At 42.3% G+C, this 26064-nt stretch overlaps 2 protein-coding genes across 3 annotated transcripts in view; one reads left to right on the forward strand and one right to left on the reverse strand.

Moving 5' to 3' along the window:
- Positions 1-889: 889 nt before the first annotated feature.
- rnf139 (ring finger protein 139) overlaps positions 890-26064 on the forward strand; it is a 28828-nt gene continuing 3653 nt past the window's right edge. Inside the window, exon 1 of the mRNA XM_041189228.1 lies at positions 890-1260. Within this exon, the coding sequence (XP_041045162.1) occupies positions 1098-1260 (163 nt within the window). The 5' untranslated portion in view covers positions 890-1097. The remainder of the gene's footprint in view (positions 1261-26064) is intronic.
- Positions 18819-26064, reverse strand: part of tatdn1 (TatD DNase domain containing 1) — a 90326-nt gene continuing 83080 nt past the window's right edge. Inside the window, exon 12 of one of the 2 annotated variants that reach the window (XM_041189231.1) lies at positions 18819-19118. In XM_041189231.1, the coding sequence (XP_041045165.1) occupies positions 19025-19118 (94 nt within the window). In that variant the 3' untranslated portion in view covers positions 18819-19024. The remainder of the gene's footprint in view (positions 19119-26064) is intronic. The other variant, XM_041189229.1, reaches the window with a different exon arrangement.

The raw sequence follows: 26064 nt of genomic DNA on the forward strand, positions 1-26064 counted from the left end.
TTCAGGAAACCTCATCCAATAGCAGGATGAGGTTTCTGAGATTAATTTAAAAAAATATAAAAACGCTTGGACACAAATTTCAGCATGCATACGTTTAGATGACTCATTTTGATGCATGGGCATTTATTTCCAGATTTTAAAATGTGTTTTTATTGAATTTAAATTCTTCAGCGCCCTGAGGCAGCTCTCTGCTTTCAGGGAGCTTTCATTCTGCGCTCCCCAGTGCCTGTACTGACTTCAGCACTCGCCCTCCTCCCGCCCGCACCCCGGCAGTGCTGAGCCTTTCACGGCAAACCAGTGTGAAATCATGGTTGGCGTTCGATTGTGGGCGGTGATCTGTTCCCCAGCCCGCCGATTGTGGCTGTCCGCCGACCCGAAAATCCTGCCCAAGGGCCCATTTTTAAAGTGTTTTGCAAAAGAAACAAATGTGAGGTGAGAAAAAACTTTTTCACACTGCCTGGAAGTGTGGTGGACTCAGGTTCAATTGAGGCATTCAAGAGGGCATTAGATGATTATTTAAATAGAAACAATGTGCATGATTACGGGGAAAAGGCAGGAGATTGGCATTAAGTTAAAGTGCTCAGGGAACCAGTGCTGACACAATGGGCCAAATGGCCGCCTTCTACACCGAAACAACTAGTTCAACAGGAACGACAGCGCAACCAGCCCCGAACTAGGCGCCTGCGCAAATTCGGAGTCTGATAGTGACGTGCGACCGTGGCCCCGCCCTCCCGGCTGAACATTCTATCGTGCGTGGTGATTATGAGGTTACTCCGTTTTATTCCTCGATTGCCCTCCATAGTCTCCGTACGTCGATTGTGACGTGTCACTTTGCGTGACGCACCTTTCGCGTTGTGCGGGGAGGCGGTGGGGGGGGGGGGGGGAGAGCGGGAGCGGTGGTGGGCAGCGGGCGGTCTGGATTATGGAGAGGAAGCGGAGAGCGGCGGCGGCGGCGGAAGGCCAACAGCGAGATAACGGCGACAGCTGACTCACTGGCAGCTACAGGTGTGCACGGTACACAGCCGCCTGGCTGGCCACGCCATTGCTTCACCGAGCAGCTGACTTTGCCTCAGCGGCCGGCAGCGCTGCGGTTGCTGATGTCGTCGCAGTGGGTGTCGATGGGGAGTCATCTCCGGGGGGTCTTGGACGTGGCCCTGCGGGTCCCCTGTATCTTCGTCATCGACGCCATCTTGAATTCTTATTTTGACGGCGTCGAGACCCTGTCCACGATGGCTCGACAGGTATCGCAGCGGTTATTGGGTGAGTGATGCGGGGTCAGGCACGGCGGCCCGGGTCGCTGCAGGGGAGGAGCGGTGTCTGGGATTGGAGAATTGCTGCGGACTCTTTCAGCACAGATGGATCCTCTTACATCAGCCTGGGGGCGGTCTTGTCGGACTAGTTAAACACCTAATCGGGTGAAGCGTGCACAAACCACTCTGGATTAGTTACTGGGAAGGGTTGACGAATTCCTGTTTAGTCGGTTTGCAGCTCTCATCTACGCAGGAGAGAGGATGAAGGCTAGTCCTTATTTCATGATATTAGAACTCTTTAGCTACAGAAAAGTAACCCAAGTTCCAATGGTTGAAGCTGCTGGGAAGGGCTATGCAGGAGAATTCAGGGTTTAATGGAGGAGAGATGTTCCTTCAGATTTGATAGTACTTTGAGAAGAGGTTCGTGTTGGATTATTTGGAACTCATCTTTTTAGGTGATCTAGATTGTAGGTTTGGAAGCTGTTGTCAAGGAAGCTGTGGTGAGTTTCTGCAGTGTATCTTGTAGGATGTCGCCGTTGAGCATTGGTGAAGGGAATGAATGTTTACATTGGTTGAGTAGGTGCTGATCAAGCAGGCTGCTTAGACCTGGATAGTGTCAGACTTCTGGAGTGTTTTGAGTGTTAGAGCCGCACTCATCCAAGCAAGTAGAAAGTATTCCACCACCATATAACTAAGGGGCACCCTTTAAAAATAAGGGAACTCCTATTTAAGATAGTGATGAGAGGAATTTTTTTCTGAGGGCTGTGAATCTTTGAAACTCTTCCCCACAGAGTGGTGGAGGCAGGGTCAATGCATGTTTTTAAGGCAGAGATAGATCATTTTTGACTCCCTTATGCTCAATATTTCAGGGGTAGGTGGAATGTGAAGTTGAGGCCACGATCAGATCAGCCATGATTTTATTGAATGGCGGAGCAGTCTTGAGGGGCCTAATGGCCTACTTCTGCTCCTAATTTGTATGTTTATATGTACTCCTGTGGTGTCTTGTAGATGTTAGACATGTTTTCGGAACTCAGGAAGTGAGTCATTCACTCGTGGATACCCAACTTCTTTCCTGCTCTTGTAGCCACAGTATTAATATGGCTGGTCTGGTACAGCTTCTGGTGTATGGGACCCACCCATATTATAGGGATTTGACAGCAATGTTGTTGAGTGTCAAATACTGGTGGTTAGACTGTCTCTTGGAGATGGCCATTATCCAGCAATTGTAGACGTCAATGTTACTTGCCACTTAGCCCAGGCCTAAATGTTGTCCCAGTCTTGCTGCATGTAGTATGGACTATATCATTGTTTGAGCAGTTGCAAATGAATGCTCTACAACTGTCAGCATCCCCACTTTGGAAAGAGGGAACGTCATTAAAGCAGCTGAAGATGGTTGGATCTAGAATACTGCTCCTGCAGTGATATCCTAACAACCACAATTATCTTCCTATAGTGCAGAAAATTGATGGGTGACATGAGATTACAAAGGTAAAGGGGTGTAAAGAAGTGACACTGTGTATATAAAGAATTGAAACATTTTAGAAAGATGTAAAAAGTAAACTAGTAAAAGGAAGGCTGACTAGAATGACAAAAGCAACCTTCTGAGGTTGAAGGAGTAGTGAGGCTTCTAAATGACTAGCTTGTTTCAGTTTTTCCAAAAGTGATAGAGCACACTTGTGGTAGTGATCATAATCAAGATAGATTTAGCATAGTTATGGAAAAGGACAGCAGTGAAATCGGAGTTAAAGGTTTTAAATGAGGAATGGCAAACTTTACTAAGGTAATAAGCAATATAGAAAAAGTGGACTGGAAACAACTACTTGAAGGTAAATTGGTGCCAGAGCAATGGGAGATATTCAAGAAAGAGTTTCAAGGGGATCCAGGTATGCATATTTCAACAAAGAAAGAGTGGGATGGCCAAATCTAGAGCCCCCAGATGACAAAGTGCATAGGTAGTAAGATAAGCCTAAAAGGGGAAGCTGTCAGAGACCGAGCTTTAATATTGCAGAAAACCTAGAAGAGTACGGAAATGTAGAGGTGAAGTTAAAAGGGAAATTAGGAAAAACAAAGAGAGGACGTAGAAAAGTATTGGCAAGTAAAACCGAGGAAAATCCAAAGATGTTTTATAAGTACATAAAGAGTAAGAGGATAACTAAGGAAAGAGTAGGATCTATTAGAAACCAAAAGGAAGATATGGGTAAGGCCCTGAATGAATACTTTGCGGCTGTCTTCACAAAAGAGGGGGCCGATGATAATGTCGTAGTTAAGAGTGTGAAATATTGATGGGATAAACATTGAGGGGAAGGTTTGATGTCTTTGACTGTAGATAAGTGGCCAGACCCAAATGAAATATATCCTGGATTATTAAAAGAAAAAAGGGAGGAAATTGCAGAGGCCCTGATTATATTTCAATCCTTTCCGGTTACAGGAGTGGTGCCAGAGGATTGGAGGACTGCCAACGTTTTACCATTTAATAAAAAGGAAGGAAGGGATAATTAGGCCTGATAGCTTAACTTCAGTTGCCGGAAGGAAGGGATAATTCAGATAATTAGGCCTGTTGGCTTAACTTCAGTTATCGGCAAATTATTGAAATCAATTCTGAGGGACAGTTTAAATCTTCATTTAGAAAGATTAGATTAATCAAAGGAAGTTAGCATAGTTTGTTAAGAGAAGGTTGTGTCTGACGAACCTGATTTTTTTGAGGAGGTGGCAGGTAGGATGAAAGGCAGTGTGATGGATGTAATCTACATGGATTTTAGCAAGGCTTTTGAAAAGGTCCCACATGGCAAGCTGGTCAAAAAAGTAAATACTTTGGAATCCAAAGGAGACTGACAAATTACATCCACAATTAGCTTAGCGGCAGAAAGTAAACGGCTGATGTGGGTATTTGCAACTGGCACATAGGTGATGAACCACCTCGTGTGTGAATTTTCTTGATTTCATTGAAGATATAGTGAAAGCGATGGTTGAAGCATACAAGAAAAGGAGTTGGAGCAAAATGATATAACTATGTATACAGTAGTAGCACTGGAAAAGATGGTGGGATACAGAGTGGAAAAGACGCCTTTGTGCATCTGGGAATGCTGAGGGAAGTCAGAAAGGAAATAGAAGAGGTTCTGACCACAATCTTTTTCACATGTTCTTGGGTTTGGAAGCTGTGCCAGAGAACTGAATAATCTTTATTCATTGTGAGAAGGGGGGAAATTAAGTAGACCAATTAAAGTAACATAAAGGTAGATAAACCTGATAATATTTAAGGTATATAGTTGAATTAAATTCCAATATGCACGTTTATAATGAAAAATGCCTATATAAAAATGCCATGCTGTACTTACACCCTGTGGCACATGATAGCGCTGCAGTAACTATGTAGGAACAGGTGTGAACCTTTGAGCCTGCACTGGCATTTAACAAGATCATGGCTGATCTGCAACCTGTGCTGATCTAGTGTCAATTGCCATTTGTGGAAGAGCCCCAACTCCTTTCTGTGGAGACATATTTTCTAATTTCACCCATGAAAGGTCAGGCTCAAATAATTAGTCGTAGACTTGCCATCCAGTGGAGGTAGTGTCTCTCTATCTACCCCACCTATACCGCTTAATATCTTGGAAACATTGCACAAATCGCCCCTTAAGCTCCTAAGTTCCAGTGAGTGCAATCGTAGTTTATGTAATCTCTCTTTGCAATTTAACTCTTGAATTTCCAGTATCATTCTGGTAAATCTGTATTGCACTCCTTCCAAGACCAGTGATGAGTACTTAATTGGACTACCCATTGTTCCAGGTGGGATCTAACCAGGGCCTACTGTTGCTACATGTCTTCTACCCCCTTGCATTCTTGTCCTCAGGATATAATAGCCAGCATTCTGTTAGCTTTTTTGATTATTTTTGCATCTGTTCATCACATTTTAATGATCTTATGTGTCTGGAGCCTCGAGTCTCTTTGAACCTCTACTCGTTGACCAACTCTTGAGGAACAAATTAAGGGACATTTTGGCATCTGGGGGAGAGGCAGTGCTGGTGCACTTGTGAAAGCGGGATGGGTTGTGAAGCTGTGAGCGGGCTGCCAGGAGGAGAGTGCAGTGCACACGCACGGGTGGGTATTACACAGGCGAAGTTTGAAGGTTGCAAATATGGGATAGATGGCGTCCTGGGTGCATGCAACCTGGCACAAGTATGGCAAATGTGAGACAGTCCCAGAAAATCCAGGAAAGTAGGCCACCCTGCCTTCACTGTTTCTAGCCTTTCACCATTTTTAAAGTACCCCGTTTTATCCCTTTTAGGTCCAAAGTGGATGGCATCACATTTGATGACATGGGATCCATTTGCCACAATTGTGCTCATTTCAATTAATCTATCAATATCTCTAATGTTACGCTCTCATTTACATTTCTAACAGTGCTGTCTATTTTTGTGTCAAAGTTGGATATGTGACTTTCTATCCCATCATCTTAAGTCACTGTCAATAGGGTGAGTAGTTGAGGCTCCAATGCAGAACCTTGTGGAATACCATAAGTCACTGTCTGCCATTTAGAATACCTGCCCTACTCTGTCTCCTGCTACTCATCCAATTTCCTAACCAGGTCAGTAATTTGCCTTCCATTTCATGAGCTTCAAATTTTGCTAACCATCCCTTTTTAAGGACTGGTCAGTTGCCTTCTGGAAGTTCATATAGATAACATCCATAGACATTCCCTTATCCACTATTTTAGTCACCTCTTCAAAAATTTCAATCAGATTTGTCAGGCATAACTTACCCTTTATGGACTCCTTCAGCTGAGAATTTTCAAGATGTTCAGTTACCTTCTCTATAATTATACACTTAATAGTTTTCCTCTGTCAGCTTTCTTAAATAGCACAGTGATGTGCAGCTTTCCAACCTAAAAGAATGGTTCCTGAATTGAGAGGATCTTAGATTATAGTTAGGATATCTATTTCCTTTAAAAGCTTGGGTGGAGCCTGTGTGGTCCAAGGTATTTGTCACACTTTAATGTCATTATTTTCTTCTTCCCTGTTATTTTGCTTATGTATTGCTGAAAAGAGACATGTTTCCAAAGATTTCATCAGGACAAACACAGAAGTGCCAAATTTCAAACAATCTCAACAATTTATCCTACAGGAGAAAAAGGTTGCTGATTGGTTGGCAAGACTCTGGTCAAGGTGTTGCCATGGAGAAAGCAATGGGGAGCTTTCGGGTAATTCTGAAAAGGCTTTGAAACATAATTCTTTCGTTTGCAGAGACCGGGTCTCTGCATATGAATGATGTGGCTTCAAGCAAGCGTAAATGAGTCATATTGCGAGTTTGACTGATTACCTTATGTTGGTCGTTCACGTAGCTATTAGCACACTAAGAATTGTTCAGCAAGTGCTGTCCAACATCCTAGAGCAGATGCTTTGTTTTGGATTTTGCAAGTGTGGACTGGTTGAGTACAGTCTGTACCCTGCTTATTACAAACAACTTGATGTAGTTTCCTTGGACTTCAGCAAGGCTTTTGATAAGGTCCTGCATGGGAGACTGATAACTAAGGTAAAAGTCCATGGGATCCAAGGCAATTTGGCAAATTGGATCCAGAATTGGCTGAGTGGCAGGAAGCAGAGGGCGATTGTCAAGGGGTGTTTTTGTGACTGGATGCCATTGTCCAGTGGGGTTCTACAGGGATCAGTGTTGGGTCCCTTGATGCTTGTGGTATATAGAAATAATTTAGACTTGAATGTAGGAGGGCTGATCAGTAAGTTTGCGGATGACATGAAAATTGGTGGGGTGATAAATAGTGAGGAGGATAGCCTTAGATTACAGGAGGATATAGACAGGCTGGTCAGATGGGAAGATCAGTGGCAAATGGAATTTAATCCAGATAAGTGTGAGGTGATGCACTTGGACAGGACAAACAAGGCATGGGAATACACGATGAATGGTAGGACCCTGGAAAATACCGAGGATCAGAGCGACCTTGGTGTGCATGTCCACCGGTGTTGTCGATGAAGATAGGCTTGGAGTAGATAGCAGTGGCAAAACCGTTAGTGGGTTTCTCAACCAGAATGTTGAGGAAAGAGTGTATGTTAGACTGCTCCAGCTTAAAAGTGCATTTGAGTGTAGGACATTAAGGTGTGTAAGGAAATCCTTGCTGCTGCAGATTCAAAGAGCATGAATTTTTTTCAGTTCATTCATGGGATGTGGCGGTTGCTAGCTAGGGCAGCATTCATTGCCCATCCCTCTTTGCCCTTCAGAAGATGATGAGCTGTTGCCTTGAATCACTGCAGTTTATGTGGTGTAGGTACACCCACAGTGCTGTTAGGGAGGGTGATCCAGGATTTTGACCCAGTGACAGTGAAAGCATGCTGATATATTTAAGTCAGGATGGTGAGTGGCTTGTAGGGGAACTTTTAGTTGGTGTTGTTCCCATGTGTCTGCTGCCCTTGTCCCTCTAAATGATAGCTGTTGTGGTTTTGGAAGGTGCTGTCTAAGGAGCTGCAGTGCATCTTGTAGATGGTACACACTGTTGCTACTGTGCGCGGTGGTGAAGGGAGTGAATATTTGTTGATGGAATGCCAATCAAGCAGCTGCTTTGCCCTGGATGGTGTCAAGCTTCTTGAGTTTGTTGGAGCTGTACTCATCCAGGCAAGTGGAGAATATTCCATCACACTCCTGACTTATGTCTTGTAGATATTTGAGAGGGGGTTGGGGGCAGGTTTTGGGAGTTAGGTGAGTTACTTGTTGCAGGACTCCTAGCCTCTGATCTGCTCTTGTAGCCTCGGTGTTTATTTGGCTGGTCTAGTTCAGTTTCAGGTCAATGGTAACCCCCAGGATGTTGAAAGTGGGGGATTTGGTGATGATAAGGCCATTGAATGTAAAAGGGTGATGGTTAGGTTCTTTCTTGTTGCAGATGGTCATTGCTGGCACTTGTGCAGTTCAAATGTTACTTACCACTTGTCATCCCAAGCCTGGATATAGTCCAGGTCTTGTTGCTTTTGGACATGGGCTGCTTCAGTTTCTGAGGAGTCGCGAATGGCGCTGAACGTTTTGCAATTATCAGTGAACATCCCCACTTCTGACCTTATGATGGAAGGAAGGTCACTGATGAAGCAGCTGAAGGTGGTTGTGCTTAGGACACTACCCTGAGGATCTTTTGCAGTGATGTCCTGGAACTGAGATGATTGACCTCCAACAACCTCAACCATTTCCCTTTGTGCTAGGTATGACTCCAACCAATGGAGAGTTTTCCCCCTGATTCCCATTGACTCAAATTTTGTTAAGGCTCCTTGATATCAAGGGCAGTCAATCTCACTTAACCTCTGGAGTTCAGCTCTTTTGTCCACGCTTGAACCAAGGCTGTAATGAGGTTAGGAGCTGAATGTTCCTGGCAGAATCCAAACTGAGCATCAGTGAGCAGGTTATTGCTAAGCAAGTGCCACTTGATAGCACCGTCGATGATGCCTTACTTCATTTTACTGATCGAGAGTAGACTGATGGGCTGGTAATTGGCCATGTTGGATTTGTCCTGCTTTTTGTGTACAGGACCTACCGGGGCAATTTTCCACATAGCCGGGTAGATGCCAATGTTGTAGTTGTACTGGAACAGCTTGGCTAGGAAGAGGCAAGTTCTGGAGCACAAGTCTTCAGTACTATTGTTGGAATATTGTCAGTATCCAGTGCATTCAGCCATTTCTTGATATCATGTGGAGTGAATTGAATTGGCTGAAGCTTGGCATTTGTGATGCTGGGGACCTCAGGAAGGGGCCAAGATGGATCATTCACATGGCAAGCCAGGCTAAGAATTGTTGTAAATGCTTCAATCTTATCTTCTGCACTGAGCTCCCCCATCAAACATATATACATACATACAAATTAGGAGCAGGAGAGGCCTTTCGGACTCTCGAGCCTGATGGTCATTAAATAAGATCATGGTTGATCTGCTTCACTCCACATTCTGCTTACACCTGATAACTTTTGTCTCCCTTGTTAGTCAAGAATATATCTACCTCCACCTTAAAAATATTGATTGGCCCTGCCCCCACCGCTCTCTGGAGAAGCAAATTCCAAAGATTCGCATCCCTCTGAGAGAAATTTCTTCTCATCTTCGTCTTAAATACACCTCAAATGTACTCCTGATAATCAATTCAATCAATTTAGGCGGAAAACAGATGAGAATAATGAGTTTGTATTACCTGTGCCATTTTTATCCCTTTTTTTAAATCTGGGCAACACAATGGCCTGTTTGCAATCAACTGGTATTGCCCCTGGCCTTGTTTCCTTCCTCTTTCTCCTCTCCTCCCCACACCTCAATTCAGAAACTCCCACATAACAGTCATCATTTACTCTCAAGTTTCCCTCAGCGCTTTGGAATAAATACCATCTGTTCCTGGTAGCTTGTTTTTCTTAAGTTTTTTGAGCCCATCATTGAGGATGTGGAGCCTCCTCCAGCGAGTTATTTAACTGTCCAACACTGTTCATGACTGGATGTGACAGGACTGCAGAGCTTAGATTTGATCCATTGGTTCTGGAATCCTTAGCTCTGTCTATCATTTGCTGCTTATGCTGTTTGATATGCAAGTAGTCCTGTGTTGTAGCTTCACCAGGTTGACACCACATTTTTTGGAATGCCTGGTGCTGTTCCTGGCATGCCATCCTTCACTCTTCACTGAGCCAGGGTTGATTTCCTGGCAAGGTGGTAATGGTAAGAGTGGGGGGTATGCTGGGCCATGAGGTTGTGGTTGAGTACAATTCTGCTGCTGCTGATGGCCACAGTGCCTTATGGATGCCCAGTCTTGAGTTGCTAAACATGTTTGAAATCCAGCATCCGCAGTTTTTTTGTTTTTATATATATATTTATGTTTGAAATCCATCCCATTTAGCATGGTGGTAATGCCACACAACAAAATGGAGGGTATCCTCAGTGTGAAGATGGGACTTCATCTCCACAAGGGCAGTGCGGTGGTAACTTCTACTGATACTGTCATGGAGAGATGCATCTGCGGGAGGCAGGTTCGTGAGGATGAGGTCAAGTATGTTTTTTTCTTGTTGGTTCCCTCACCACCTGCTGCAGACTTGCCCAGCTCGATCTTTGGTGGTGCTACTAAGCCACTCTTGGTGGTGGACATTGAAATCCCCCACCAAGCATACAATCTGCATCCTCACCATCCTCAGTGCTTCCTCCAAGTGTTGCTGAACATGGAAGAGTGCTGATTCATCAGCTGAGGAGAGTGTAGTATGTGATAATCAGTAGAAGATTTCCTTGCCCATGTTTGACCTGATGCCATGAGACATGATAGGATCTGGAGTTGATGTTGAGGACTCCCTCCTGACTGTATACCACTGTGTTGCCACCTCTGCTGGGTCTGTCCTGCCAGTGGGACAGCACTTGGTGATGGTGATTTTTGGGGCATAATCTTGAAGGTATGATTCCATGAGTATGGCTGTGTCAGGCTGTTGCTTGACAGATGAATGTATCGTCTACATATCAGAAACATGCACAGGGTTGGAAGTTAGGGCAATTTGCATCAAAATTGTGTTCCTTGGCAAACCGAAAATGAATTTGTCGGTGCAATGCCAGGTACATAGGCCATACGTCCTGCTTGGCTTGATAGAATCAAGCAACATGTTCCTTTGGCTGTTTGTGATAGGCAGAGTATAAACCATACTCAACCAACCCGCGCTTGCAAAACCCAAAGCAAATCTGCTGTTAGTGATTCCCTGATTGGACAGCACTTGCAGAACAATCCTGAGTTGCCAGTAGCTATACTAACATCCAATTTAAGACAGTCAGTTGAGCTCTTAATGTGGCACATTTGTGCTTGCTAGATGCACCTTTTATGAATTACTTGGAAGCATGGGGAGCCTGAAGTTTTCCCATGGCTATGCCTTGGCCAATCTGAATTGACTTCCCAATCCTTTTACTCCTGTAGTATAAATTGTTCTGATTGAAATTTGGCTTTCTTGTATTTGTCCTAATGAGCACAAGAAGAAAAGCTTTGGTGACTTGTGTCCCTTCCCAGCAATATTCAAATTCTGTGCTACCAAGTGACTATTTGCTTATGTTAATTTGGGTGGACCTGACCCTTTGTCAATATTAGTTTTTGTGATATCGGGTATGCTGACCTCTTCCTCTACTGTAAATACTGACAAGTAATTATTCAGCAAGTCCACAATTTCCTTATTTTCATTGACAATATCACTGTCATCAGTTTTTAAGGAGCTCATGTGGCTCCTGATGGTCCTCTTTTTTCCTAATCTAATTGTAATTGTTTTTGTGTTGATTTTGATATCTTTGCAAGCTTCTTTTCATACTTGCTTTTTGTATCTCTTACCATCTGTGTCGTCACCCTCTGCTGTTTTTGTATCCTCATCTGCCAGGATCTGTGCTATTTTGTTCTCATTTTTTGTGCTTTTCTAAGTTTTATGTTGTTTCTTTTTTAGTTGTAAATTTCTTTGCAAGTTGATCTCTTGCCTCTTAGAGGGGTGTATATGGGGTCTGTCACAAATGCTCTTTTGAACACCTGATTTTCTGTAGTTTTATCCATTAATAGATTTGCACGGTTATCTGTTGATAGTTTCTCTTGTCCCATTGAAGTCAGCCTTACCTAAGTCTAGAACTTAAGTAAAAACTGAAACTGCTGGAAAAACTTAGGTTTAGCAGCATTTGTGGAGAAAGAAACAAGAGTTAACATTGAGTCCAATTTGACTCTTGTTCGGAACTTTAGCTGTTCTGTCTTTTTCCAAGTTGAATTTGCACCTGTAATTCATTCAACTTGTTCTCTATATTCTGTATTTTTGTACAAAGAAATGCCTAACATCCCAACCGGCATTCTGGTTTAACGTTTTACACTCTCATTTCTTATTTCCCTCTCCAGGTTTTCTCTTTGCCTGTAATGCTTAAAATAGTTTCTGACTGTTGCTCTACTTTGTGTTTGATGTTTGACCCAATACTTAACTGTTTTTTCCATCATTGTCTGCCACTGCCAACCAACCCCCCTTACCCAGTTACTGCTTTAAAGCTCTTGTGAGCATTCTGTCAATCTTTTCTGCTGGGATCCTAGTACCAGCCCTTCAGTTGATTGGAGACTGTCCTTCCAATATAGTTCCTTTATGTTCCATAAAACGAGTCCCGTCTTCCCCCCCCCCAATCTGTTTATCCCTATGCTAATTTTCATATGGCTTGGGTAATAGATTATGACTCCTCAGTTCAGCTCATAATTCCTGGTACTCTCCAAACAGGACTTTTTGCCCTCTCTATGCTGCTGGTCCCATCATGGATCAAAACAATTGGCTTCTCTCCCCTCCCTTTCCAGTTGGTTCATACGAGTTAGGAGCAGGAATAGGCCACTCGGCCTCTCAGGCCTGCTCCGCCTCTCAATAAAATCATGGCTGATATGATTTTAGCCACATATTCCTGCCTACCCCTGATAACCTTTCACCCCCTTGCTTATCAAGAATCTTGTGATGTCCCTCACCCAGGCATCAGGAAGGCAACATACCATGTAGGACCCTTGATTCTGCATAGAAAGGATGCTATCTATTCCTCTTACTATTGGATCCGATTCAGTAAAAAGAGAGTAAATAATAAAATTTAAGAAATTAACTGTGCATCTTCCATTATAAATGTGACCAGGGGAATTTATAATGGAAAAAGTTGACAGGAATGCAAGAAAACATGAGACTTTTAATGTTACATACTAATTGATCATTACAAACAGGCTATGAAGATGTAAATTTAGCTGTCAAGTTTTGGGAGTTTTTGACCATCTTCCACAACTGTCGAGAGATGCATTCCTTTGCCAGTGTTAAAGAATCAGATGAAACTTGTATATCAAACAATTACTTTAAGTACAGACAAAATGATTTAGCTGTTAATGAAAGATGCACTTTATGAACCAAGATTTAAAATTGTCTAGTATTTATAATTTTGAAGAGTTTTCTACTTGTGTGGATACTTAATGTCAAAACGGTTCACTGTATTCCTATAGAACCTTAAATTTGAGCATGTGGGAAAATCACAGTAACGAGGTCCACTAAAGCTCATGGGTCAAAGTTTTGTGAAAATTTACTCCATTCTTGCCAATTACTAAGTACAGTTTTGGGTTCCCTACTTCAAAAGGTCATTGCATTGTAGAGACATAAAGGTGATTCAAGGAACTGAAGCTATTTTAAGTTATGAAGAGAACCTCTCAGATCTGAATTTTTTTTGCCATTAAAATGCTGAGGAATAAATAATGTAGTTGAGTATCCAAGCTTTTTTTGCAATGTTTCTTCAATACTGCACAAATTTAGAGTTAAGTAGATTCTTGATTTTGAAACTAAGGATATAGTGAGGAGGGAAAGTATGTGGGATCATATCTTTGCAGTTTGAGGAACAAGAAATTCAAAAGAACGCTGACAATAGTACTGAAATGGACAAGAAGCTTTGTTATAGAGAGGTTGAACACTGCAGGCCAGTGAGATTGCATAAACAGTGACCAGCTGTGTTTCCTTCCTAGGAAGTGTTAGAATTTCAACCACAATGGTTTGCATTTATACATAACCTTTAATGTAGTAAACTGTTCTAAGGTGCTTTCATTAGACATGGGGCTGGATTTGGGTGTTGGATGGTCTTCATTTGATGAGGGAGAATTTATGACACAACCTGAGCTTCTTGAAAGCAGCTTTAGCAGTCTCTCAAAAAGTGAGAGAGGAGCAAAGCTACAGGGAAATCACAGAGATATGCAAGAACTGTAAAGTGGCGATACCGGTGATCTTATTGAACCACTAGTCTGCTCTCAATGTTCTTAGTCTTTGTAATTATTTTGATTCAACTGAGTGGCTTGAGTGGGAAGATGAGTCAACCACATTGGAATCTCAGAAGAGTCATAAGGACTCGAAACGTTAATTCTGTTTTTGTTCACTCCACAGATCCCGTTAGACCTGCTGAGTTTTTCCAGCATTTTCTGTTTCTGTTTCAGATTTCCAGCATCCACAGTATTTTGCTTTTGCATTGGAATCAGATTGGTAAAACACAGGTTTCTTTCCCTAAAGGATATTGATGAAACTGCTGAATTTTTACAATAAATCACCTTTCTTAACAACATCTTTGTATTTCACGTTTTTAAATTGTGAATTAATAGTCTTAAACTGCCAGGGTGAGATCTCTGGATTATTAGTCTGGACGGTTGATTGCTAGTCCAGTACTATTACTTCTGTACTCCTGTGTCCTGAATATGAGCTGTCAAATAGTTGTCCTATTTCACAAGAGATCCTATATTTTTATTTTTAGTTTGAGGGTTTTCATAGCCTGTTGGCATTGTGCCCACTTTAAATGAATTACCGCATGGCTTGGAGCAGCCATTCTGGAGGGACTGTGCATCTGGGCCAGTACTCCGCATCTGACTCATGTCTCTAAATAGTTTTCCCTGTCCTTCTCCAATTACATTTGAGGAAAATAGCATGGTGATACAAGCTATGAAAGTGGATATTATCTTACTGTGTTGAATGAGTGAGAGGTTAGAGACAATTGGGATTGATCACTGAGCTATACATTAAAAAGTGGCCCATTGCATTTACAGTTGCCCTATCAGGGAATCCGAAAGTCTGGCTTATATCCTGAACAGGTGACCAAGAGTTTGGCTGGCATGTTGTCAGGCTGTCTCTGTCTTTGAAACCTATATGTTAATAGCAAGCATCACGGTTACGTTTTTAATTGCGAAGGACACCTTATTGATTGTACTTTTGCTAAGAGGACTTCAAAGAGAGATGTGTAGCTAAAAGAAAGAAAGGATTACATTTATATGCCTGGCAGTAATAGTTCTTTAGCATGTATTCCTATTTTATCAGGCAGCTGATGGGGCAGGGTTATTGGAGGGCTCTTGCATCAAATGTTCATAGCCTGGTACAAACTAGTTGTATTGATCCCAATATCTCTTTGAATTTTGACACATTTATTGTTTGGAATGAGGAATGTAAGTTTAATAGCCTTTGGCCCAGTGAAAATTGTTTAATACTGTCATCATAAACAATTTGTGCTGGGCATGAAGCACTCTTCCATCTACAAGAAGTGATGCACACGCAGCTAACAATCCATTTAATTGGGGTGTTTTCATGTGGTGGAGTTTTGTCAATGGCTGTGAAGGCCTGTCATGCTTGCAAGAGTCCTTGAGCACTGCATTGGTCGTTGGGCTCCGGCTACCACCTCCTACACGAGGCCCTTGAGTATGTGACCGTCTGCCATCCTGTGGCTGTGCCTGATCCACCAAAGCCGCCTCTGATTAGTCCCAGCACGCTCAGGAACTCTGCCTTTGAGAGGACTGCCACGTTTTTGATTTTGTCCTGCCAGGATATACCCATAATGTGCCACAGGCAGCGAAGATAGAAATGATTGAACTTCTTTTCCTGGCAGCTGTAAAATCACCCATGTTTCACAGTCATATCCATCATTTCTCATAGATGGAAGGATGCCAAGGACGCTGGACATGAGGAAAAATGTCTGGTTTCAATTCAGGCATACTCGAATCATGAGTGGGCAGAGATAAATTTGTGATTTATTATCATTTGTTCATTATCACATTTGTATGGAAGAAAATCTTTTTTATTGAAAGCTATTTGGAATTTTGAGAAGATGATTGCAAAAGATTTATTCATTTTCTCATTGTAAAAATCTACTCTACAAGATGATGCATGTATGATACTTTTCAGAGGAAGTTTCTGTCTTGGTGAGACAAAGTGATTTGGTTACCTGTGCTTTTCTTCATCTCCAGAAGTCCAGAACAGCGTTATAATATAATTTTAGGGTGAAATAACCAGTTGCCCTCTGGATGCTTACACACTCCAGGAGTTGCCCATCGAAGGAAACCCCTTCACTCATTTTCTCCCTTTCTTTCGACCAAATTTACTTTGAGATGAGGAGAAATTACTTCACCCAGAGTTGTGAATGATTGGAATTCAGTAGGTGGTTGTGAATGCTTCATCATGGAATACATTTAAGGCTGGGATAGACAGATTTTTGGTGTCTTGGGGGATTGAGTGGTATGACAAGCAGACAGGAAAGTGGACTTGAAGCCCTAGATCAGCCATGATCGTATTGAATGGCAGAGCAGACTCAGCAGACCATATGACCTACTCCTATTTCTTGTGCTCTTCTCCAGTGAACCCAAATCCCAGGAGCCCTCTGTAGTTCTGCTATGCACTATCTCAAACTGCAAACTGCTACAACTTGCCTACCATTGTACCATGTATCCTACGTTTCAAGAAAGGTAAAATTTGAATACTTAGTTCAAGTGACAAAAAATAATCAAAACCATCAGTTTACAATTTTCAGGAAAAATTGACAATTGCAAACTCAGATCCTCAAATTCTAGAATACAAGAAATTTCAAAAGCAAAATGCTGTGAATGATGCAAATCTGAAATAAAAACAGAAAATTCTGGAAATCTTCAAGCCGAGCAGTATCCATGGAGAGAGAAACCGAGATTGCGTTTCAGGCTGATAAGTTTTTGTTAGAACTGGAGAAAGTTACAGGTTTTAAGTAAGTATGGGGACATGGAAAGAGGTGGGGAGAAAGAAAAGTAAGGCTTATGATTGGTTGGAAAGCAGGAGGGATTAAATGATAGTGTGATGGTGTGTGCAAGGCAAAAGGAGAGGATAATGGAATAAGTTTTTTAAAAAAACTATACAGGTCTAGAGAAGTGTCAATGGGAAAGACTGAATCATTACCATCAGTTGCTGGTTTTTCCATTTTTACCTTTCTTTAAGTGTAAAAAACATGTAACAATGGTTGGCAAAATGTAGCAGTTTGGATGTAGTACATGGCTGGCCAAAAATAATGGTGGGCTGAAGTTATGATCTCAAATTGTTAAACTCGGCATTATGTCCCAAAGCTGTTGAGGGTTTAAACAGAAGATGTAGCGCTGTCCCTTGAGCATTGGCATTGTAGTGGAGAATTGAAATGAATGGAGCTGTTGCACAAAGCGGTGACCTAACCTGCATTTGATCTCCCCAGTTTTGAGGAAACTACATCGTGAACTGCTTCTCTTCCCTCTTTGCTCCCAGCTCTCCACCTCTGCTGAATATTGTTTTCCCTCAAGCTACTCTTGCCCGGCTTAAATTCTGTTTGGTAATCTTCCCTCCCATCACCAGCTGCTACTGGCTGCATTTTTTCTTCTTTGATAGTTGGCTATTCCATTGTTCAATAGCTTTACCACTGTGATCTGAATGCCTCCTCCTCAACACCTTCCTTACCCTCCCTCCTCTGTCAGCCCTGTTTTCATATTGGTTACAGAATTAAAAGTGGTCCTGAATGCCCATGTGTAACATCACAGGAATTGACCATTTATAAAGTAAAAGTGCTGGTTATATCTGTAGTGGTGTTGTCATAGTGTTAACTGCCTGTCTTGATAACATTTGGAGCAAAGCTGTTGACAAGTATTGTGTTTTACTTTAAGTTGGCATGCAGCTCCACTGTAAAAACACTGGGTGGCAGTGCTCCAATGTGTAAGCAATTTCTACTGGATTGCAATATGTGGCTGAGCAACATTGTGACCCCCTCCTGGATTTTAGATCATCCTGTGAAAGTGAAGTAGTTTTAGAATATCTTTAATCTTGTAAAATAATTCAGGGTAATTCATTATTCCAAGTAAAATTTGAACTGTAGGCAGCAATTCTCAAAATTGCACATTCTCCCTGGAATCAATTCCTTGCTTATCACCATTGTCACTTGCTGATTTTTCATTGCTTTGTCCCTTTTAGCTAAAATCCTTATACAAAACTCCTTGCATATTCCATTGAACAAGCAAAAAGCACTTGTTCTGCAGAGTAACACCAGATATTCATGTCTAAGTGCACCAATAGTTTGTCAATGCATATTGATATTATGATATTAAACATGGGTGACATTGAAGTCCTTCCCTCCTCTCTACAAGTCCCCATGTATGGTGAGGTGGACTTCAGGGTCGACTGGGCTAGATCTGACTTTGTCATGTCTAATTCCCTAAGCATCTATGCTTTTCTATTCTTTGACCAAGCTGTCAGTCCTCTCTTCTAACTGGCCTGTCTTGTCTTGGTTTCTGTTCCTGTATTTCCTGGCGCATTCAAAATTGTAATTAAAAGACAAATAAAAGAAATGAATTGAACCTTCCCAGTAACGCAATACTATACAACATAGTATTATCTTCCTTACCTTGAGCTTCAGATGAAAGCTAGCTCAAATAATCAGAAACTAGTTACCGAGGAATTCAACGTGAAGCTACATAACATATTACATTACTTTTCACCGTTAATACACTCCCTAATTGTTCTAAAGAATGCAACAGCATAATCTCTTTTAGTGAAGGTTTTATATCATTAGATATACTAAAATGCTTGTTGACTAAGATTACTAATTGAATCATGTAACTCATATTGTTTGGAATCAAGTTTTTAACACTGTACAAACATCCATTTGTCTGCTTTGGTGGGTGTATCCATTCACATACCATCAACTCCTTCCAAACTTGAGAAACACACATTTTTCCAGTCTTTCATGTCATAGGACTGAGTTATGAGAAAAAAAACAATGAAATGCCTTTTCCCTTCTTGCAGAATAATTAATACAACTCTGAGCCCTCCAGCCTTCATTGAGTTTTTGTTTTAATATCATTGTTAAAGAATGCATGACTTGAGTAGAATAGACTTATTTAAGTTCTCCTCTTGTCCCCCTCCTTCATTCTCCCCACTCCCATTCTTCTAGTGTACTTACAATTTCCTCCATTTTGCTGTATGAATGCTTGCAGCTAAAGTCAGGCATCATCTGATACACAGAACAGGAAGAGTTATTGTCAAGTGTATTTCCAGGATGTAATGCACCTGAGAACTCTGTTGACATAACTGCAAGGTGTTCCCTCTTGTGCTTTGACATCTTTCCATGCCAACCTTTAAAACATGAGCCAGAAGAGAAAATATAAATACATTAAGTATCTGGTTTGTTTAGAGGTTACTGTATGAGATATTTTGAAACCTAGAGTCAGGTGTTAACTTGAAGTCCTTTTTTACAGCTGAAGACATTTATTTAGCACATTTAACATAAATTGTTCCAAGGTAGTTCGCAGTTAAACAAAATTTGACACTGAGCTACATAAGGAGGTATTAGGACAGTTGACCAAAGCCATGGTCAAAGTGGTAGGTTTTAAGAAGCATCTTAGAGAAGCAAAGGGGTTTAAGGAGAGAATTCCAGGGTTTTATTTTTGGTAGCCATGGTTTCAGCTGTCAATGGTGGGGTGATTTTAAAATCAGTGCTCAAAAGGCCAAGATTGGAGGAGCACAGATCTTGGAAGGCTGTAGAGCTGGAGGAGATTACAGACATAGTGAGGGGTGAGTCCATGGAGGGATATGAAAACAAGTGCGAATCTTAATATCAGACTGCCCAGAATTTAGTTGGAGGAAATTCCTGCTCATTTGGTACTGGATGTCAGACAAGGAGTGTAACAAATCTGAGTGTGGAGGTGTCAAAAGAGTTAGTGGTGAGGTACAATTTTTTACTCAGCATTGAGTTTGTCATCTTAATGAAACAGCACGGGAAATAGTGGCATAGTGGTTACGTCCACCAGAGGCCCAGGCTAATGGCCCGAGATACGAGTTAAAATCCCACCACAGCAAGTAATAAACCAGGAATATAAAAGCTAGCCTCAGTAATGGTGACCATGACAACTATCATTGATTGTTGTAAAAACCCATCTGGTTCACTAATCTCCTTTTGGAGAAAGAACTCTATCATCCTTACCTGTCTGGCCTACGTGTGATTCCAGACCCACAGCAGTATGGTTGACTGTTAACTGACCTCTGCAATGGCCTAGCAAGTCACTCAGTTCAAGGGCAATTAAGGATGGGCAATAAATGCTGGCTTTCCCAGCAATGCCCACATCCCATGAAAGAATTTTAAAGCACAACAAACACTGTAGGATGCCATGTAGTATCATGCAAGCTACTTGCAAGTGAAACTAGAGCATAGTGCAATGTCAGTCATTTTGCTTCATTAAGATATCTGGCTTGGTTGTGGCCACTTTCTTGTCAGTTACAAAATGGTTTCCTTGGCAGTGTTGGGACTGATTCCTCTCAATTCATCTACTTGATGAATCCACTTACTTGGTCCTCTTCCTTATTTCTATCTAATTCTTGATGCCTTTCCAGTCAGCAGCAGGAGTTTAGAATATGTGCAGTGGGCATCAATTTCTCGATTTTACTATGGATTAAAGAAAAACATAATTTGCCAGCAACAGTTTATCTCTTCCCAATCTATGATGGGATCACAATCTCAGTGGGATTTTGTCTGAGTGATATCTCCTTAAGCCAGAGCCAGTGGGTTGAGCCTTTGTGCAGGAAGTTCCTACACAACCTGGGTAGTTCACTTGGTAGATAATGGACACATTATCCCATTGTTTCAAGTCCCACATTGACTAATGAAGTTTACTTAAATATTTTATTCAAAATTTAGGCTATATTTAGCCTGTACATATACTACATGCAGGGGAGATGGTGTAGTGGTATTGTCACTGGACTGGTAATCCAGGGTAATGCTCTGGGGACCTAGGTTCAAATCCTACCACAGCAAATGATGGAATTTGAATTCAATAAAAGTCTGGAATTAAAAGTATAATGATGAACATGAAACCACTGTCAACTGTTGTAAAAACCCATCTGGTTCACCTGGTGGTTGACTCTTAACTGCCCTCTGAACAAGGCCAATTAGGGTTACCTAGCCAGCAACACCCACTTTTATTGATTTTTTTTGTTTTAACCAAATAATATCCTTAAACAGGATATTGCAACCAGTTCTCCAAATTAGAAATTGGGAAACTCGTTTACTGAAATGTCCTGATTATATAACTTCACCTTTTGCTGAATCATCATGTTTTATAAAGGGAACAGTTGATAAATGACAAGTTGTACACTTAGTACAAGAACTTGCAATTAGTTAAGGACTGCACAGGACTAAAAATGAGTAACTTGAACTTTATTGTTAGTCTGTGTCAAGCCAACTTGTTCATTCTAATGGATGCAACCAACACTGCATATGGACAGGAAGTGTTGTGGCACAAATAAACAGCCTATTCCCATTTGCAGTAGCATTCTTCTCCACAGAAGCAATAATTTGCCTGTTGGTCAGCAATCTAGAAGTCAGGACTTCAGAGCATAAGTGAGAATGGATTCATACCTCATATTTGTTGGCAGTTGTGATTTAAAAAAAACATTTACTCAGATTCACTGCTTCAAATTTGGTTGTCAGTTCCTTATGTGATCCTTGACTCTGTCAGTTGTTCCATCTGGTGGGATGAATTTAGTGCCAAAAGCAATTGCCAATAGATTCTGGTTTTACACATAAGCTTCAGCTGAGCTCCACGATTGTTTACTTACAAGGGTATGATTCAGTCAAAGTGCAGCCATTCCTCCAAGAAGCACCAGTCCATGCATTTCCTATTGCTCTAGGTAAAGTAACCCACAAAAACATCAAGTTTTTGAAATTTAGCAATGTTGTTCTTTCTCCCCGTCATACTAGTGTAACCCATGATGATAATATGTTGCTTGACCTCTTTTTCTCCTGAGCATTTTTCATTGAAAGCCAGCATCTTACTTGAGTGCTTCTATAAACAGTTTCATCATTAAAAAAGTATCTTCAAGCTTGCAATGAAATCAAATTTCAGCTGTCCATATTCATAGAAATATTGCTAACATAGACCTACAAATGAATTAGGAGGATTAGGCCATTTGGCTCCTCAAGCCTGCTCCAGTATTTGATAAGATCATAGCTGATCTGATTGTAACCTCAACTCTACTTTCCTGTGTACCCCCTTTATCGTTTGACTTCCTTGTCAATCAAAAATCTATCTAAGTCAGACTTAAAAATATTCATGACCCTGTCTCCACTGTCCTCTGGGAAAGAGAATTACACAACAATGACCCTCTCCTTACCTCCATCTTAAATGGGAGACCTCTTTTTAAATTTTGTCCCTTACTTCGTCTCTCCAATAAGGAGATCGATCCTCTCATTGAAGAAGCATGACACCATCCAGGACAAAGCAGCCCGCTTGATTGGCACCCCATCAACAAACATTCACACTGTCCACCACTGATGCACAGTAGCAGCAGTGTGTACCATCTACAAGATGCACTGCAGGAATTCACCAAGGCTCCTTAGACAACACCTTCCAAATCCATGACCACTACCATCTAGAAGAACAAGGGCAGCAGACACATGGGAACGCCACCACCTGGAAGTTCCCCTCCAAGCCACTCACCATCCTGACTTGGAAATATATTGCAGTTCCTTCACTGTCGCTGGGTCAGAATCCTGGAACTACCTCCCTGACAGCACTGTGGGTGTACTCACATCACGTGGACTGCAGTGGCAGCTCACCACCACCTTCTTGAGGGCAGTTAGGGATGGGCAATAAATGCTCGCCTAGCCAGCGATGCCCCCACATCCTATAAATGAATTTTTAAAAAGCATCCACTCAATCAAGCCTCCTATGGATCTTATATGTTGCAATAACTTGACCTCTCATTCTTCTAGACTGCAATGGATGCAGTTCTCTCCAACATTTCCTCATAAGCTAACCCCCTCATCCCAGGAATCAGTTGAGTGAACCTTCTGAATTGCTTCTAATGCAATTATATTGTTTCTCAAGTAAGACCAAAACTGTACACGGTACTTCAGATGTGGTCTCACCAATGCCCTATACAACTGTAATAAAAGATCCCTACTTTTATATTCCATTTCCCTTGCAATTAACAACACCACTCCATTTGTCTTTCTAATCACTTGCTGGACCTGCATACTAACTTTTTGTGGTTCATTTACCAGGCAGCTAGATCCCTCTGTACTGCCAAGCTTTGCGTTCTTCCTGCCAAAGTTGACCAGTTCACGTTTTTCTACATTATACTCGAACTGCCAATTTTTTGCCCGCTCACTTAATCTGTCTAAATCCCCTTCTCATTCACAAATTTAACAACCATACATTTGGTCCCGTCATCCAAGTCATTTATGTAGATTGTAAATATTTGAAGCCCCAACACTGATTCTAGTGGCACTGCACTAGTTACAGCTTGCCAACCTGAAAATGCTTATCCCTACTCTCTGTTTCCTGTTAGCTGACCGATCCCCTATCCATGCTACTGCATTACCCCCCTACACCATGTGCTCTAGTGTAGTAACTGTTGATGTGACATCTTTAGGGCCTGATTGCAAGGCCATTCGTCTGTTTCCAGGCAACATAGTTGACTGCAAATTCTTTGTTGATTTCATTCATCTTTTCTAGCAAACACAATTGTGAGACCCAGGAAGGTTAGGTGCTCTGACCTGTTGAATACAAATTAGTCATCAGGTTTTCTTGGTCAGGATCAATTTGGTTGAGAATTCAAATTATCCAATAATTGAATGTAATAAAAGGCCTAGAGTTACTGTGATTGCAGCTTAATCTGGGTGGAATTAAGTGAGTAACACAAAAGCTGGCATAATTTTAAGCACAAATGAGTTGTGCCTGCCACCAATTCACACCGGAGTATCAGTGAACTTTTATGCTGGCTCAAAAATCCCTTCATCTCAAAATTGGCTGGGCCCCCAACTGGGAATGGTGAATTTCCGCCAATTTTGCCTGTTCTGGGGAGTGATTGGGTCATCAAATTATGCACAGATTCTTGGATGTGCAGGCATCCATGTCCATGCGAATCCACAGTTTATCACTTTCCCAGCAGTCAATTGAAGCCAATTTAAAAAGCAAGATCAAGAACATCAAATCACTAATTGATCTGCCCTGCTCTCCTGCAAATTCATTAGTTTAAAAAGGTTGAGTTAACTTCCTGCCATTCCACTCCCTTTTGCTAGAGGATGCTCTGTTCTAGTCACATTTATTACATTGCTTGATTGTGCTGATTCATGGAAAATTAAAGCCTAAGCACTGAGGGTGGCAAGGGTGGAGCATGCACTCCGGGTGGGGGACTTCAATGTCCATCACCAAGAGTGGCTCAGTAGCACCACTACAGACCAAGCTGGCCAAGTCCTAAAGGATAAAGCTGCTAGACTTGGTTTGCGGCAGGTGGTGAGGGAAAAACATACTTGACCTCATCCTCACCAACCTGCCTGCCACAGATGCATTTGTCCGTGACAGTTTGAGGTGCTGTGGACCATCAGCAGCAGCAGAATTGTACTTGAACACAATCTGTAACCTCATGGCCTGGCAAATCCCCCACTCTACCATTACCATCAAGCCTGGTTCAATGAAGAGTGCAGGGGAGCATGTCAGGAGCAGCACCAGGCATACCTAAAAATGAAGTGTCAACACAGGATTACTTGCATGCCAAACAGCATAAGCTCTGCAGTGTGAATGGTGGTGGACAATTAAACAATTTACTGGAGGAGGACGCTCCACAAATATCTCCATCCTCAATGATGGGGGAGCCCAGCATATCAGTGTAAAAGATAAGGCTGAAGCATTTGCTACAATCTTCAGCCAAAAGTGCCGAGTGGATGATCCAACTCTGCCTCTTCCGGGGGTCCCCAATATCACAGATGCCAGTCTTTAGCCAATTCAATTCACTCCACGTGATAGCAAGAACCAGCTGAAAGCATTGGATAGTGCAAAGGCTATGGGCCCAGACAGTATTCCAAATATTCCGGCAATAGTACTGAAGGCTTGTGCTCCAGAACTTGTCGTGTCCCTAGCCAAACTGTTCCCGTACATCCACAACACTGGCATCTACCTGGCTATGTGGAAAATTGCCCAGGTATATCTGTACACAGAAAGCAGGATAAATCCAAACCGGCCAATTACCGCCCCATCAGCCTGCTCTCCATCAGGAAAGTAATGGAAGGGGTCATCAACAGTATGGGCAAGCGGCACTTGCTTAGCAATGACCTGCTCGCTAACGCCCAGTTTGGGTTCCACCAGGGCCACTCAGCTCCTGACCTCATTACAGCCTTGGTTCAAGCATAGACAAAAGAGCTGAACTCCAGAGGTGAAGTGAGAGTGCCTTGCCCTTGACACCAAGGCCGCATTTGTCCGAGTGTGGCATCAAGGAGCCCTAATAAAACTGGAGTCAATTGGAATCGGGGAAAATGCTCCACTGGTTAGAGTAATACCTATCACAAAGAAAGATGGTTGTGGTTGTTGGAGGTCAGTCATCTCAGCTCCAGGATATCACTGCAGGAGTTCCTCAGGTTAGTGTCCTCGGCCCAACCATCTTCAGCTGCTTCATCAATGACCTTCCTTCCATCATAAGGTCAGAAGTGGGTATGTTCGCTGATGATTGTGCAATGTTCAGCACCATTCACGACTCTTCAGATGCTGAAGCAGTCTATGTCCAGATGCAGCAAGATCTGGACAATATCCATGCTTGGGCTGACAAGTGGCAAGTAACATTTGTGTGACACAAGTGCCAAGCAATGACTATCTCCAACAAGAGAGAACCTAACCATCGCCCCTTGATGTTCAGTGGCATTACCACCACTGGATCTCTCTCTCTCTCTCCCTCCCTCTCTCTCTCCCCCCCCCCCCCCCCCCCCAGGATCAACATCCTGGGAGACCATTGCCCAGAAACTGAACTAGACTAGCCATATAAATACTGTGGCAACAAGAGCAGGTCAGAGACTAGAAATCCTGCTACGAGTAACTCACCTTCCAACTCCCCAAAGCCTGTCCACCATCTACAAGGCACAAGTCAGGAGTGTGATGGAATACTCCCCACTTGCCCACAATACTCAAGAAGCTTGACACCATCCAGGACACAGCAACCTGCTTGATTGGCACTACATCCACAAACATTCACTCCCTGCACCACTGACGCACAGGAGCAGCAGTGTGTACCATCTACAAGATGCACTTCAGGA

This window comes from Carcharodon carcharias, chromosome 6 (genome assembly GCF_017639515.1).
Source record: "Carcharodon carcharias isolate sCarCar2 chromosome 6, sCarCar2.pri, whole genome shotgun sequence".
Lineage (NCBI taxonomy): Eukaryota > Metazoa > Chordata > Chondrichthyes > Lamniformes > Lamnidae > Carcharodon > Carcharodon carcharias.